The sequence below is a fragment of the Lagenorhynchus albirostris genome, chromosome 2, assembly GCF_949774975.1.
Source record: "Lagenorhynchus albirostris chromosome 2, mLagAlb1.1, whole genome shotgun sequence".
Lineage (NCBI taxonomy): Eukaryota > Metazoa > Chordata > Mammalia > Artiodactyla > Delphinidae > Lagenorhynchus > Lagenorhynchus albirostris.
The window spans coordinates 89,542,129-89,557,072 of NC_083096.1; the positions used below are offsets into that span (position 1 = coordinate 89,542,129).

Below are 14,944 nucleotides of genomic sequence, written 5' to 3' on the forward strand. Positions count from 1 at the left end.
TATTGAAGGGGCACAAAACCCACTTTATATGAACAGAAGGAAAATCCCTCTATCGGCCTACAGAGCACTGTCAGTGCACGAGCTCACTGTGCCCAAGGTTTGCACCATCTCATTCTGGGCCCACAAAAACCCTGCGAGGGAAGTCCCAGTGGGAATGCCATTTCACAGATGAGGAAACTGAGGTTAAAATTAGCTGCTTCCCTGAGGTCCAGGTAGCAAGTGGTGGGCAGAGTCAGGATCTGACCAAGAAGAGGGAGTCGCTGGGGTCTCCTTGCTTAATCCCTTTCCATTGTTTTTCAAGCAGCTAAAACCCCAGGCCTCCCTTTCCAGGAATTTGGATCCAGCAGCTCTGGGACAGAGCACAGGACTCTGGGAACCTAACAAGCACCCTCAAGTGATGTCCACCACCAAGGAGGGTTGGGCAGCATTGCTGTGGGGTCCACCTCATTACAACCCGGTGAGGTGGCAGAAGTCACTGTCCCCAAGGAGCAGAGGTGCAAACAGACTCTGAGAACCCCTGACCCCTCAGGGAGCTGAGTTGAGAATCTGAACCTTTGGTCCCAGTGCCACCAGGAAGGACTGGACAACCAGACAGAAGGGGAGGGGAGGGACAGAGCACCCCGTGGAGGGGAGAAGACAGGTAGGAGGTGGGGAAAGCAGCGTCTGGGAAGGAGGGCGGGAGATGCTGGGGGCAGCATATGGCCCCATTTCTGATTGTCCCCAGATCCCCAGGAGCTCAGGGCATCCCTGGGGCAACCAGCGAAGGCCTTCCTGGGCCACAGACTGCAGTCTCCATGGGTCTCCCCTGGTCCAGGGCTCCTAGGAGGGTGCAGGCTGTCCAGGGGCATGGTGGCCACAGGAGGCCTTTCCCACGATCAGAGGTGCCCACAGGCCCTAAGGAAAGGAAGGACCAAATACCCCGGGAGCAGACTACTGACAGACCACCACTAAGTGACCTCGCAGCTGCCCGTTGCCAGTTAGGGCCCTGGGGCCATCTTGTCCACCGGAGGCTCTTCAGGGAGCCCAGCTGGGGCTCAGTGCCCTGCTGGGGCCAAATCCTCCCAAGAGCATAGTCTCCCCATCCCCTACCCCCTGAGACGATCCTCCCTCTGCCCCTCCCCATGAGGCCTCCCACAGGCGCCTTCTCAGTGTCCTTCCCTGGAGGCTAGTGAGGCCAGATAAGGCATCCCGACCTGCGCTCTCAGGTGTGTGATTCCCCTCCCCTCACCTGGGAGTGAGCTGTGGGCTACCTCTGCCCCTGGGGCTCCTTACGGAGATTCCGGTCCCCAGCAGGCTCCTGGGGCGGGACAACCCCAAGCCGAGGGGCCTGGACCTTATTTTCTGCTGCCCTGATTCCCCAACACCCCCAGCTGACACCGAGCGTCCGTTTGGCAGCTCAGATGCGGGTCTCTTGCAGCTGGGCCCCAGATGGGGGCCTGGGAGCCTATGTAGGACACGTGCTCGCCTCCTAGCGGGGGCCTTGGGGCACCAGTGCTGCCGCCTCACCTGCAGGTCTTCCTAGCAACCAGGTGGGGCCCCAGCAGTCCGCCTTCAAGTGATGGAAAATTATAGCCTCTTGGGGGTCCCCTCTCTTTGTGGTCCTCTTCCCCCTTTGCCACTTGGGTGACTAAGGTTTTCCCAGGGACAGTCACACCCACTTTGAAATCTAATTCTGGATGGACACAGACCCAGGCCCAGCCTCTACCCCCTTCTCCCTGTCTTCTCTCCTGTCTTGCCCATCCTTGTTTTAATATAAAGGCCACACTCTAGATTGACTGGAGCTTTTCCTAATGGAAAGTGGTCTCTCAGTCCCTTGGGGGAAAAAGTAGCATTTTCATTATATGTTTATTTCCTCCAAAGGTCGGGGTGACAGACAGGGTAAGGCAACGTTTCTCGGGGGGTGGAGGTGCAGGGACTACTTGCATCAGTCACAGCTGGAGGGGGCTTGTTAAAGGCTCCACTGAATCTGGGTCTCTGGAGGTAACCCAGGAACCAGCATTTAGCATCATGCTTTGGGCTTCTGTGTACACTTGGAAACTGCAGGCCTACAGGGTGAATGACATTTCCTAGTTACTGGGGCCGCCAGCCACCGAGATGCCTATCTCAGGGGACACACATGCTTTGGCAGGTTTAATTTGAACACAATCTGGGAAGAGCCAGAATAAAATTCAGAGCCCACTCTCCTTATGCTTTTTCTAGAAAAAAAAAAAAATTGAATAACGCAGTATTAAGATCATAGCCCATATTGAGCAAACATTCCTTTGTACTTGGAAACAGTGACTCATGTGTATAAGCAGGGTATTAAGAAGCTCTTAGATAAGATTTGTGTATCTATGTTCCCAAATGGAGTGTTATTGAGCTTTTCCCACATAAGCCTGTCCTTTTATTTTTTTAATTTTTTTAATATTTATTTATTTATTTTGGCCGCACCAGGTCTTAGTTGCATCTTGCGGGATCTTCGTTGTGGCATGCGGAATCATTTTTAGTTGCGGCATGCAAACTCTGAGCTGTGGCATGCAAACTCTGATTTGTGACATGCGTGCGGGATCTAGTTCCCCGACCAGGATTGAACCTGGGCCCCTTGCACTGGGAGCACAGGGTCTTACCCACTGGACCACAAGGGAAGTCCCAAAGCTGTGCTTTTAAACGACATAATAATAATGGAGCGTGATCCGGACAAACCAGGATTTCTTCCTACCAGTGTTCAAATTCTGGGGAAGGAAAATGCATCCAAGAGCAGGTTTTTGTTTCTTCCTGGCAGTTTTATGAGTTTACCTCACTGAGGAGATGCCCCAGGTAACACTGGCTTAGTGTGACTGTCTGAGACGTCTTCATAAATAAACAAAAAAATGTATAAAACATTCCCACAATGCTTCCAAGGGCCAGGGCTATCCTAAGCACTTTGCGTGCACTGACATTTAATCCTCACAGCACCCCTAAGAGGTAGGTAGTATTGTTACGTAACCAAACTTGGGTCTCCTTGCCCGTGCTCAGTAAAGCCAGTCTACCGACACCAGTCTACTTCACCAGGTTGTGGTGAAGGAAAGTGCAGTGTTTATTGCAGGGAGTCCGGGCAGTTAAGACTCAAAGGATGCAAACTCCCCAGTGGCTTTCAGGGAAAGGTTTTTAAAGACAGAGTGAGGGAGAGGGTCGTGGGGTGTGTGATCAGCTCATGGACATTCTTCTGATTGGTTGGTGGTGAGGTAAAGGGGGGGTCAGCATCATCAGCCTTCCGGTTCCAACCAGTCTGGGGTCTACGTGCTTGTGGGCAGCACACAGTTAACTTCTCCCACCTGCTGGGGGTTTCAGTATCTGCAGAACTGCTCAGAGAACATGGCTCAGGCTATTATCTCCAGTCCTTGACTTTGTTTAATGGCTAAACTATTATTATTTTGTCTTGCTTGACTGTTTTCCTTTCTGCATTTTCTCACTTCTCTGATTACATTTATTCTCTGGAACTCAGGGAAGGCCTAGGAGGCTAAAGTTTTTGCACAAACGAGAAGCAGGCAGGGGTTTCCTGGTGGCGCAGTGGTTGAGAGTCCGCCTGCCGATGCAGGGGACATGGGTTTGTGCCCCGGTCCGGGAGGATCCCACATGCCGCGGAGCGGCTGGGCCCGTGAGCCATGGCCGCTGAGCCTGCGCGTGCGGAGCCTGTGCTCCGCAACGGGAGAGGCCACAACAGTGAGAGGCCCACGTACCGCAAAAAAAAAAAAAAAAAAAAAAAGAAGCAGGTGGAGGACATGGGGAGATTTGTCCCAGGAAGGCCCCATAGGGTGCTGCTCAGTTACACTATTATTAGTATTGGCATTTTACAGACAGGGAAACTGAGGCAGGGAAGCTTAGTAAATTGCCCACAGTCCCTATCTAATTAGCAGCCTGACCAGGGTTCAACGTCACACAGTCTTGTGCTGTTAACCACTGTGTCACCCCAGTAGCAAGACAACTTTGCTGCTAATTCCGTGAGATTCGCCAACAGAGCAAAATGACAAGAAAATGTCAAGCTGCCCTTTGACAGAGTTGTGTACTTGGTCCTCGGGACTTAGTTTCGTGACAGAATCTCACAGGCTCCTCTATGCCTTGTCTCTTGTCAGAACTGTGCCCACGGCTTCGTACTCATCAATGTTTCTCTCTGCTTAGGCCCTTCTCACTAATCCTCCTCACTAATCTTCAGCCCCCAGATAGAGGCCCCTCTGTCCTCACTAGGTCGGGAGCTTTTTCCTGCCCAGGATGAGGCAAGGCCCTCCGGGGGCTCTGATCCCTTTTAAGAACCACACCTATGTTTTTCCTCCAAGTTGCACTAATATTTAAATGAAACGAAAGTCCCTATGATCCATGGGCAGCGGAGCCTTCCAAGTAGGGGGCTGAGACAAGAAAGAATCTTCTGGATGGAGGACCTCCTGTGGCCTGGGCCCAGTGGTCCTCCTGAGGCCCACACACTGTTCTCTCAGGCTCATGGTTGGCTGCAGTCTCCCATGGGGCCCTTTCTTTATAAACTTTGAGTGGAAGTCTTCAGTGGCAACTTGCAGAGGTCTAGAGGGGCCTCAGGGGGCCAAGGAGGAAGCCGAGTCTTTGCCCACCTAAAAGTTGTTCTCCGCAGTGACTCTATGGCTTTGAGCTTCTGAGGCTAGGGATGGCCCCCGATCAGGGTTGGAACAAAGAGTGGGTCATATTTCACCCTTATTCCTACCCAGGATCAGCTGTCCGGAGCCTCTGTCCTCTGGCTGTGCAGCTGCTCCAGCCCAGGGCCTCCACCGTTCAACCCTGAGGACACAAACAGGACTCAGACACTGCCCTTCCTTCTCCCGCGGTGGAGGCTGACCTAGACTGGATGCTTTCTAAGAGCGAGTGCCAACTCGCCGTCTGCAGTGTGTCCATCGTGTTGATGGATGCGGTGGAGGTGGGGGATACATTTGAGTTGACCTGCAGGATACGTGGAAGTCACCAGACATCAGAGGAAAGCAGAGCATTCCCCACAGAGGGAGCAGCCTGGGCAAAGACACACGTGGCATCCTCCACAAACTGAGACAGTCCTGAGGCCGGGAAGCCTGGTGGGGAGGGTGGGAGAGACAGAGAGAGGGTGACAGGGCTGGACCACAAGGGACTTTTCGCTCCCTGAGTAGACTGGGCTTTCTCCTTTGTTTCTGAGAAGCCATTGGGGGAATTTTTCATGGGGAAAGAACTGGGGAAATGCGCTGCCTAGAAGGATGACTGGTGGACACGCAGGGGTGGAAGTTAAGGGGAACCTGGAGGCAGAGAGAATAGGTGGAAGCAGTTGCCCCAGACCACACCAGGCAGGATGAGGGCTCAGACACAGCAACGGCTGGAGGGAGAAGGGGCAGGGTCGAGAGACCTTTTAGAGGTAATAGAAACAGAATTTGGTGGCCAGTTGACAAGGAGCTCAGGAAGAAGGGACAGTAGGAGACAGAAAAGTCTAGACTTCTCTTGAGCTTCAGACTTGATACTAGGGGGCAGTGGAAGCACTAACCATCATGACCAGCAGAGAAAACGAAGATTTGGGGAGAGAGGCAGCTTTTCCTGTGCCATGCCCTGGTGCACACAGACAGGCCAGTGGGGCATCCAGTCATCTTCCTCTGACCCCCATCCACCTCCACTTTCCTAATCCTGGAGAAGCCGTGAGAGGAGATGTCTTACAGGAAGATGACAGAGGCTTCCAGGAAAGAAGTTTGTAAGGTGGGACCAGACCCAAAGGGGCAATTAAGCATTTATCATGCGCTCCTTACTGTGGAAGCCCTCTTTACAGAGGTGGAAATGTTGTCCCTCTAAACCTCTGATTGAATCTAACACTTGGAATGTCTGGGGAGTGGTTCCCATCTGCTTTGAGAGGTTTCATCGTTCTGATGCTTCCATCTTTCCCACCTCAGCTCTTCTGTGCCATCCCCACTTTAGCCAATAGATGGCACAAGACTCCACCAGTTGGGAAGGAAGGGTTGCAGCAAATAAGGGGAAGTCAGGCTGTCACTAAAGGGACCCACATCTTGAAGGGCTGCCCATTTACTTCACCTAATTCTAACTCTTAATTCGTCTAGAATATATTCTTATTATGGATATATTATTCTTATAATTTGATTCTTTTTATAACTATGTTTATGAAGAATATACCCTTGAATATAAAGAATTCTCACAAATATACTTTTCTTAGCCTCCCCAGCCTCCCCTGTGTTCTCTCCAGTCTTCAGGAAAAATAACAGGGAACTGGAGCAGAGACCAATTATCCATTCCTTGAAATTCTGATACAGAAAGTGAGAATCGGTCCAGTTAGTGTAAAGGGAAGGTTCGGCCCATCCATGGGTCTGCAGATCAGCCAGCTCCCTGTGGGGATGGAGAGGGGTGCCCCTCGTGCCTGCAGCCACCCCGCCCCTCCGCTCCCTGCACTGAAGCCTGCAGCAGTGCCCCACCCAGGCTGGCTCTGCTTGCAGAGGGTGGCAGGACTGGGAAAGGCCTCACACACAGCATGACCTGGCAGCAGCCAGCGGTTCCTGGAGATCCAAAGGACAGGATGGGCAAACTGGATTCCTGGACGTGGAAAGGAACTCTGTAGCCAGTACCTGAGCCTGTAAGTCAGGGGCAAGGAGACTCATGGGCTGGAAGAAGGGGACAAGTCCGCAGAGCAGGAGTCAGTATCTGTCAACAGAGCCAAACTGAAGAACACGTCCTGTGTGGGGCACAGGTCCGGGCTGGGTGGGTCCTGCAGTAAAGCCTGTCCTGAGTACACCCTGGGCAGAGCTGTGACAGGGTCAAGGGCAAATAAGGGAAGCCAGGAGCCCCTAGACCTCAGAAACCAGTTTTCTCAGAGGCTTCTGAGAAACACAAGGTCACAACGTCTTTTCATCTATTTTTTTTTAACATCTTTATTGGAGTATAATTGCTTTACAATGTGTTAAGTTTCTGCTTTATAACAAAGTGAATCAGTTATACATATACATATGTTCCCATATCTCTTCCCTCTTACGTCTCCCTCCCTCCCACCATCCCTATCCCACCCCTCTAGGTGGTCACAAAGCACCGAGCTGATCTCCCTGTGCTATGCGGCTGCTTCCCACTAGCTATCTATTTTACGTTTGGTAGTGTATATATGTCCATGCCACTCTCTCACTTTGTCACAGCTTACCCTTCCCCCTCCTCATATCCTCAAGTCCATTCTCTAGTAGATCTGTGTCTTTATTCCCATCTTGCCCCTAGGTTCTTCATGACCTTTTTTTTTTCTTAGATTCCATATATATGTGTTAGCATACGGTATTTGTTTTCCTCTTTCTGACTTACTTCACTCTGTATGACAGACTAGGTCCATCCACCTCACTACAAATAACTCAATTTTGTTTCTTTTTATGGCTGAGTAATATTTCATTGTATATGTGTGCCACATCTTCTTTATCCATTCATCTGTCGATGGACACTTAGGTTGCTTCCATGTCCTGGCTGTTGTAAATAGAGCTGCAATGAACAGTTTGGTACATGTCTCTTTTTGAATTATCGTTTTCTCAGAGTATATGCCCAGTAGTGGGATTGCTGGGTCGTGTGGTAGTTTTATTTTTAGTTTTTTAAGGAAGCTCCATACTGTTCTCCAGAGTGGCTGTATCAATTTACATTCCCACCAACAGTGCAAGAGGGTTCCCTTTTCTCCACACCCTCTCCAGCATTTACTGTTTGTAGATTTTTTGGTGATGGCCATTCTGACCAGTGTGAGATGATATCTCATTGTAGTTTTGATTTGCATTTCTCTAATGATTAATGATGTTGAGCATTCTTTCATATGTTTGTTGGCAATCTGTATATCTTCTTTGGAGAAATGTCTATTTAGGTCTTCTGCCCATTTTTGGATTGGGTTGTTTGTTTTTTTGATATTGAGCTGCATGAGCTGCTTGTAAATTTTGGAGATTAATCCTTTGTCAGTTGCTTTATTTGCAAATATTTTCTCCCATTCTGATGGTTGTCATTTCGTCTTGCTTATGGTTTCCTTTGCTGTGCAAAAGCTTTTAAGTTTCATTAGGTCCCATTGTTTATTTTTGTTTTGATTTCCATTTCTCTAGGAGGTGGGTCAGAAAGGATGTTGCTGTGATTTATGTCATAGAGTGTTCTGCCTATGTTTTCCTCTAAGAGTTTGATAGTGTCTGGCCTTACATTTAGGTCTTTAATCTATTTTGAGTTTATTTTTGTGTATGGTGTTAAGGAGTGTTCCAATTTTATACTTTTACATGTAACTGTCCAGTTTTCCCAGCACCACTTATTGAAGAGGCTGTCTTTTCTCCACTGTATATTCTTGCCTCCTTTATCAAAGATAAGGTGGCCATATGTGCATGGGTTTATCTCTGGGCTTTCTATCCTGTTCCACTGATCTATATTTCTGTTTTTGTGCCAGTACCATACTGTCTTGATTACTGTAGCTTTGTAGTATAGTCTGAAGTCAGGGAGCCTGATTCCTCCAGCTCTGTTTTTCTTTCTGAAGATTGCTTTGGCTATTTGGAGTCTTTTGTGTTTCCATACAAATTGTGAAATTTTTTGTTCTAGTTCTGTGAAAAATGCCAGTGGTAGTTTGATAGGGATTGCATTGAATCTGTAGATTGCTTTGGGTAGTAGAGTCATTTTCACAATGTTGATTCTTCCAATCCAAGAACATGGCATATCTCTCCATCTATTTGTGTCATCTTTAATATTTTTCATCAGTGTCTTATAATTTTCTGCATACAGGTTTTTTGTCTCCTTAGGTAGGTTTATTCCTAGATATTTTATTCGTGTTTTCATCTTATGTTTTGCATTTTCCTAGACTAGGGATTGAGGTGAGAAGGCACCATGGGGATAGTAGCCTGGCACTTAGGAGATATTCCCAGCCCCTGGTTCAGACACAGGCTCAGGGCCTCACCAGCCCATCCTTGATATGGACTTTCTCACCCACACACGGTGAACTGAGTGGCATCAAGTATTTGACACTAAACAAAAGGGACTAAATTTCAGAAAAGGGAGCTGCCACCGTCCTGAGCTCACTAGTGGTCTTCCCACCCAGATGCCAGCTCACGGCCCCCACCTGTATCCAATCCATCTGAACCACACCCTCTCCGCCCAGAGTCCACTGAGCTGCCTTGAACCCTTCATTAAAAGAGACCCTGAATCCACTTTCTCCAAAAAATTGCCCCAGCTGGGTGGAGGAACTCCAGTTGCATCTCTCTCCTACCTGGACACAGCCCAGTCCTGTCCCCTCCCCACGTCCCCACACCAGTGCAGCAGGAACACCATGGCCACTCGCCCCTTTTTCATGCTTTTATTCTGCAACTAGTGGTCAGTGTGCACAGCTTCCAGCATCAGCATGCTGACCTGGGCAAGCCTCGGGCAGGGGCCAGATGTGAGGTGCTGAGTGAGGCTGGTGTTTCAGACGAGATGGAGACCAGTGATATAACGCCCAGACAAACTGCTTTGAACTTCAGGCAGACCTCACTCTCTAGAGAAGATGACTTGTTTAGATGCGGGGCACATGCAGCCTGGCTGTGGTCCTGGATGGTAGTTGCCTCCTGTGTCCGAAATCAGTGATCGGCCTGCCCCACCCCCGCTCCTGACCCCTCCCCAAGCTGGCCAGATGCCAGAGGCCTCCTCAAGGTCACAGACCTGCTCTTGACCCTTGGAAGGAGCTGTCGAAGGTAACTCCCTCATTGCCACCTAAAATGTCAACAGCTCGTTTAGACTGAACCACCACCGTCTGCATTTCATGGGGAGGCGGTGGGACTGGGGGCATCGCTGGGTAACGTAACTTGCGCTACGAGGGGCCTTGGAGGCCCACAGTTCTGGCCCGGGGGGCAGGCCACAGGCTGGCCCCATAGAAGCCGTCTGGAGGGCGACTGACCTCCTGGCTCCCCACGCCTTCCTCGAGCTCACCGACTCAGGCAGAGGAGTACGTGCAGGACGGAGAGAGGCAGGGCAGGCAGACGGAGACATGAGGAAGGAATATGTTCCTGCTACTAGCAGCCCCGCAGGCAGCCTGAGCAGTGCACACAGACTACTCCCAGGACCACAGCCACCAGCCTGGACCCTGCAGGTCACCCTGTGGCGCGTGTCTCGTGGGTGCACCTGTGTGCGCTAGGGAGGAGGGGGGTAGGTAGGCAGTGCGGGGAGTGGGGATGCGACAGCAGTGGGTTGCAGGATTGGGCCACAGGGCAGAAATAAAAGTCCAAGAGAGACCACCCCAGCCTGTGCTCAGGAAGAGGCCCGGTGGGTGTCGGGAGACCAGACAAGCTCCTACAAGTTGACGTTCTTCAAGTCAGTGGAGCAGCGGTACCTGCCATCCCGGCCTCTGGAGCACAGCAGGCTGGGCAGGCAGGGGCAGGTGTGGTGCTGGCGTTTTCTGAAGAAAGGGACCTGGGGAGAGAAGAGAAGAGGGTGGCACCTTCACCAAAGGGAGATGGGCCCCCAGGGCAGGAGCCTCTGGCCGGCCCAGCCCTGGCCAATGTCTCACCGCCACCATCCCAGCACAACAAAAACAGTTTTACAGAGGAGGAAACTGAGGCACAGAGTGGCTAAGCAACATGCCAAAATCACACAGCCAACGTGTGGAGGAGCCAGGATTTGAACGCAGGCAATCTGGCTGTGACACACTGTGAACAGCCACAGCCCTAAAACCCCACAGGCCCTCACATTGCCCGCCCGGGGCCCCTCGCTGACCCAGCACACGTGACCACTCACAAACTCACACCTACATCCGTAACTGACTATCACGTATAGCTCACCCGTTATACTCTCCATCCCGTGTTGGGTGCCGGGGATGCAGCTACACAGAACGTGGTCCCTGCCGGGTGATTCACACCCAGAGGAGGGCGAAACCACTGAGCTTTCCTCAAAGGGGATGAATAGGAGAGGGTCAGAGCATAGGTAGTCAGGCAGCCTGGGCTCCAGTCCTAGGTCTGCCACTTCCCAGCTGTGTGGCAACTGACAAGTTATTTAGCTTCTCTGTGCCTCAATTTATTGTCTGTAAAATGGATTAATAATAGAGGCGACCACCTATGGTTGTAAAGGGGTTTACACTATACACCTAAAGAGGTTTAAACTGCAAAGAGCACTTAATACGAAGGGTGGCACATAGCAAGCACTCCGCATTAGCTTGTATCACCTCTGCTGCCTGTTTTGGGAATAGAGATCTGCAGCTGAACCCCCTGACACACCCCAGGACCACGAGGACTGTACTCTGTCCCGTCTGTCTCCCCCCACCTCCTCACTCCCAGGCAGGCCCTGCCAGAGAGGACCACAGCCGGAGGATGCCCCTGGGTGCAGGTGTGCTCCCCAGAGGGGCTTGAAGGGCGTCCTGGAGCGCAGGAAGCCCCGGGAAGGGTGTACAAGTCCACAGTTGCTGCTGCATCCACCTCACGTTCAGAAGCAAAGGCCTTGTGGCCTTTCTGTGCCCTCTGGGCTGGGAGCTCCTGAGGGAGCAAGGCAGGCGCTGGGCACCTGGGGCACAGAAGGGTGAACCTCCTTAAAGTGTGTGCAGCAGGGGCCTGGCCAGCCTCACCCTGCCCCTCCCCCACCCCAGGCCCTGGCTGGGAGCCCATCTTACAGTCTTCCCACGTCGTGTTCTTGAGGGAAGGATGCCGTGCAGCAAAGGGCATTCAGGAGCCTCTCAGAGCTGGAATTCATCAGATCAGCAACAAACATCAGACGTGTCAGTCTATTCCCCTCGTCGTATGCATGAGGTGACTGACGCCCAGGACCCTTCAGCAAATGAGGAGCTGGGGTCCCAGCCCCCAGGTCTAACAGGCTGTGTGATTCGGACCCCATTGCACCCCAGGCCACCCCTGAAGCAAGGAGGCAGTGAGATATTCCTAGACTAGAGTCAGAACACTGCGGTCCAGTGCCGGCTCTGGCTCGTGGCCTTGTGCCCTAAGCAAGTGTGAGCAGTACCTTGTGGCTGCCGGGGTAGCACTCCTCTCCTTCCCACCCCAGCGGGGTGCACACCCGCAGCCCACGCAGCCACAGGCTGACTGCGCAGCAGGTGCCCGCCCCGCACTGGACGTCCCGCTCGCAGGCCTGCGGGGTGGAAGACAAAGGGGTCGTTAGTGCCCATTAGGCCCATCCCAGAGAAACCAGAGGCAACGCACATCCAAAAGCCCTTGAGAGAGGTGCTGGGAACACCACCCAGGCCGCGGCCTCCCGGGACACCTAAGGCAATGCTGCCCCCGCGCCTCTCTCGGCAGGATGCTCGGGGCTCAGCTGGGCAGCAGACCTGGATCGGAGGAGCCCCCAAGCTCCTTCGAGGTCACTCGGCAGGGAGGCTGTCCTCTTCTGAGGGACTAGAGCTTAGGAGGTGGAGCTTTTCTAGCACCAGGAGATGCTCCGTGGATGCTGGTGGGGTTGAATTAATTCAAACCCTTAGGCGGGGGAGGGCCCCAATGGCCTGCACCCCAGGGGGTCAGTGCTGAGTTTCTGTGGATGTGGACTCTCCAGCCCTCACCTGGCAGCACTCAGGGTTGGTGCCTCCCCTGCCCATGGTGTCCCCCTCGGTCCTCACTAGAAGCCCAGCCTCATCTGAGGGTCCAGCACCCCTTTGACAGGTGTTTCCCCTGGGACTTCTCTGCCTGGCCCCCAGAGAGGGATGGACCCCTCTGGGCTGGGCTCCCAGAGCAGGGGCTAAGTGACCTGGAAGGTGCCGTCTGTAAAGCCACACAAGCCCGCTTTAAACAAAAGCCTGGATCGGGAAAGACAGAACGGAACGGCTCCAGACTCACAGGAGGCCACACTGGAGAAGCACCCAGGCTTTCCACTTCCAGAGAAGCTTTGCGGCTTTTCTGAGCCAAAATTAGGAGCGGGGTTTGGGCTCTTATTTACCAACACAAGGCCATAGAGGGCCCTCTGGCTGCCTGTGGGGCAAGGCAGGAACTGTAAGACCCACAATGTGCTCGGCCCCAGGAGGAAGGTGGGAGATGCCGGGGCTGCTCGTCGCGCAGAGGAGGTGTAGATGGCAGTCACCTCGCCACGCCGGTCTCCAGCCTAGTGAGGGTACTTCCCACACACCAGCCGGTCCCTGAAAGCTCAGGGTTAGGGCCGAGTAGACCCCACCTGACTCTTCCACCAGAGAGGTGGGGCTTCGCTGTCACCCTCTGGGAAGAGGGACCCCCCAGGCCTGCATTTGGGATGGTCACAGTCCTGGGAGCAGGGGAGTGCGGGGATGGTAGAACCCAGCCTCTTCCTGAGGGTCAGACTCAGGGCAGCAGCAAGGCCCGGAGCACAGAGGGAAGAGTTCTAACTACCTGTGGTCGGGTCTGTCATGTGTGTCCTCTTACCGCGGCTTCCTCTCCTTCTGTGCTTTGCAAAGTGTCAAACTGGAGCCTTTACTAGGAAGATATTTCCTCATCTCTCAGACCTGCCTCCCACGCCCCTCCGCTCCCCCATCCCAGGCCAGACTCAGGGTCAACCCGCTGCACCCGTCCCTCTCGGCGGGGTAACCACGGCTTCTATCCTCTGCTCTTACCCTCCTGATCTCCAAGCTACACAATAGGAAGACAGCCTTTGGTGGTTTACATTCATTAGGTACAATTCTGCCCTGACAGTTGTATTTATGCTCTGGGTCTCCAAAGCTTTGGCTTGCCTTTGATACTTGTTCTTCTTTGAAACTCAGTCTTTTTCCTCTAAAAGAGAGAAGAAAGAAATTTCCCTTTCTGTGAACATTAAAATTAATCCAATTCCAGGAATGGTTTGGCCTTTCTCTACATTTCCATTCTCTGTGTAAAAAGTTAGAGGAAGTTGAAACAAAAGTGAATGTCCCTCTTTTCTTTTTTTTCTGGTGGCTTTTATCTGGAAAACTCTCAGGTAAGCCATTACTTTCTGTTTTGGTAAGAATTGTCCCACCACTGTCACACAACATGTGCCCATGTGAGGGTAGGTCCAGGTGAAGCCAAACTTCTGAGAGAGAACCACAGTTGGGGTGTCTCGAATACTATGACGTGCCCGCCCGGGTGTGCCCACAGTGGGACCGGATTTCTACTTGTTATCCGACACTTGCTTCTGGGTCACTCAGCCAGGTGTTGGCATCGCCCTTATTCTTATCAGACCTGGGCACCGAGTGAAAACACATAAACCATAAGGGAAAGAAAGAGTTTCAGAACAGGCTTTCTTTAAGAGTAGAGAAAGCAGAGATTAAACGTACCCAACAGAAGCTAACTAAGGTCACAGCCTTTAAGTCAACTTGCTACGTAAATTACACTTGACATGTGGTCTAGACCATACATGAAAACCAAAGTTTACACAAAAGATAGATTAGGGGGTGCTAATCCACATTCTAAAAGAGTCATTATTACACAATAGGAATCTTCTTTTGACCAAAGTTCCAAACTTCAAAATTTGCAATGCTCTCCTAATGCACTGAGAGCAGAATCTGATTTACACACAGTTTCTCAAAAGCAGATCCCCTTTAGCAGAGTGAGGTCTAACTAACGTGAAAATTCTATGAAATGCCTCTTGGAAGTGCTGTCTGGTGGCTGGCTCCCCACGCCCTTGGTTTGCCTCCTGTTCGGTTCCTGGCTCCCAACCCACGCAGACCCTGACGTTCTCCCAAAACCCAGGGAGTAGAGAATATTGGACGACTTACCCCTGTGATCACGGCACAGTCGGACACAGTCACAAGAAGGAGCATGACTGAGACTCGCGTGGTACCTCTCATGGTCACTTTGGGGTGATGACAAACACTGCCGGCCCCGCTCAGCCTCAAGCCCGCCAGCTGGGAAGGCCAAGCTCTCCCCAGAGATTTATACCGTCCGATCCAGGCTGCCCGTGGACGCCTGTCTCCTCTATTCTCTTCCTCTTCACACTGTTATTCAGATGATCTCAGAGATGGAGATGAGACCTGAATCCCTAATGACATCAAATCACCACCAAAACCAATAAATGAACCATCGGCGGCAGTGACAGTTGCTCTGACTCTCAGGACGCAGAGATCCAGTCGGCTCCGTGCATC

General features: G+C 52.0%; 1 protein-coding gene across 1 annotated transcript; it reads right to left on the reverse strand.

Annotated features, from left to right (window-relative positions):
* Positions 1–9,667: 9,667 nt before the first annotated feature.
* Positions 9,668–14,712, reverse strand: PROK1 (prokineticin 1). The gene is made up of 3 exons (XM_060142419.1): positions 14,579–14,712; positions 11,896–12,021; positions 9,668–10,362 (listed from the first exon to the last, which is right to left on the reverse strand). The coding sequence occupies exons 1-3, from the start codon at positions 14,648–14,650 to the stop codon at positions 10,243–10,245; spliced, it is 318 nt and encodes a 105-aa protein (XP_059998402.1). The 5' UTR covers positions 14,651–14,712; the 3' UTR covers positions 9,668–10,242.
* Between the last annotated feature and the right edge of the window lie 232 nt (positions 14,713–14,944).

Bases quoted from the DNA above. Each gene is read 5' to 3' on its own strand.
- PROK1 (XM_060142419.1), bottom strand. From the start codon at position 14,650: ATGAGAGGTACCACGCGAGTCTCAGTCATGCTCCTTCTTGTGACTGTG. The intron at 12,022-14,578 runs GTAAGTCGTCCA...TCCACCCCGCAG, and splicing joins ACTGTGCCGTGATCACAGGG to GCCTGCGAGCGGGACGTCCA. The intron at 10,363-11,895 runs GTACTGCTCACA...TTCTCTCCCCAG, and splicing joins GCTACCCCGGCAGCCACAAG to GTCCCTTTCTTCAGAAAACG.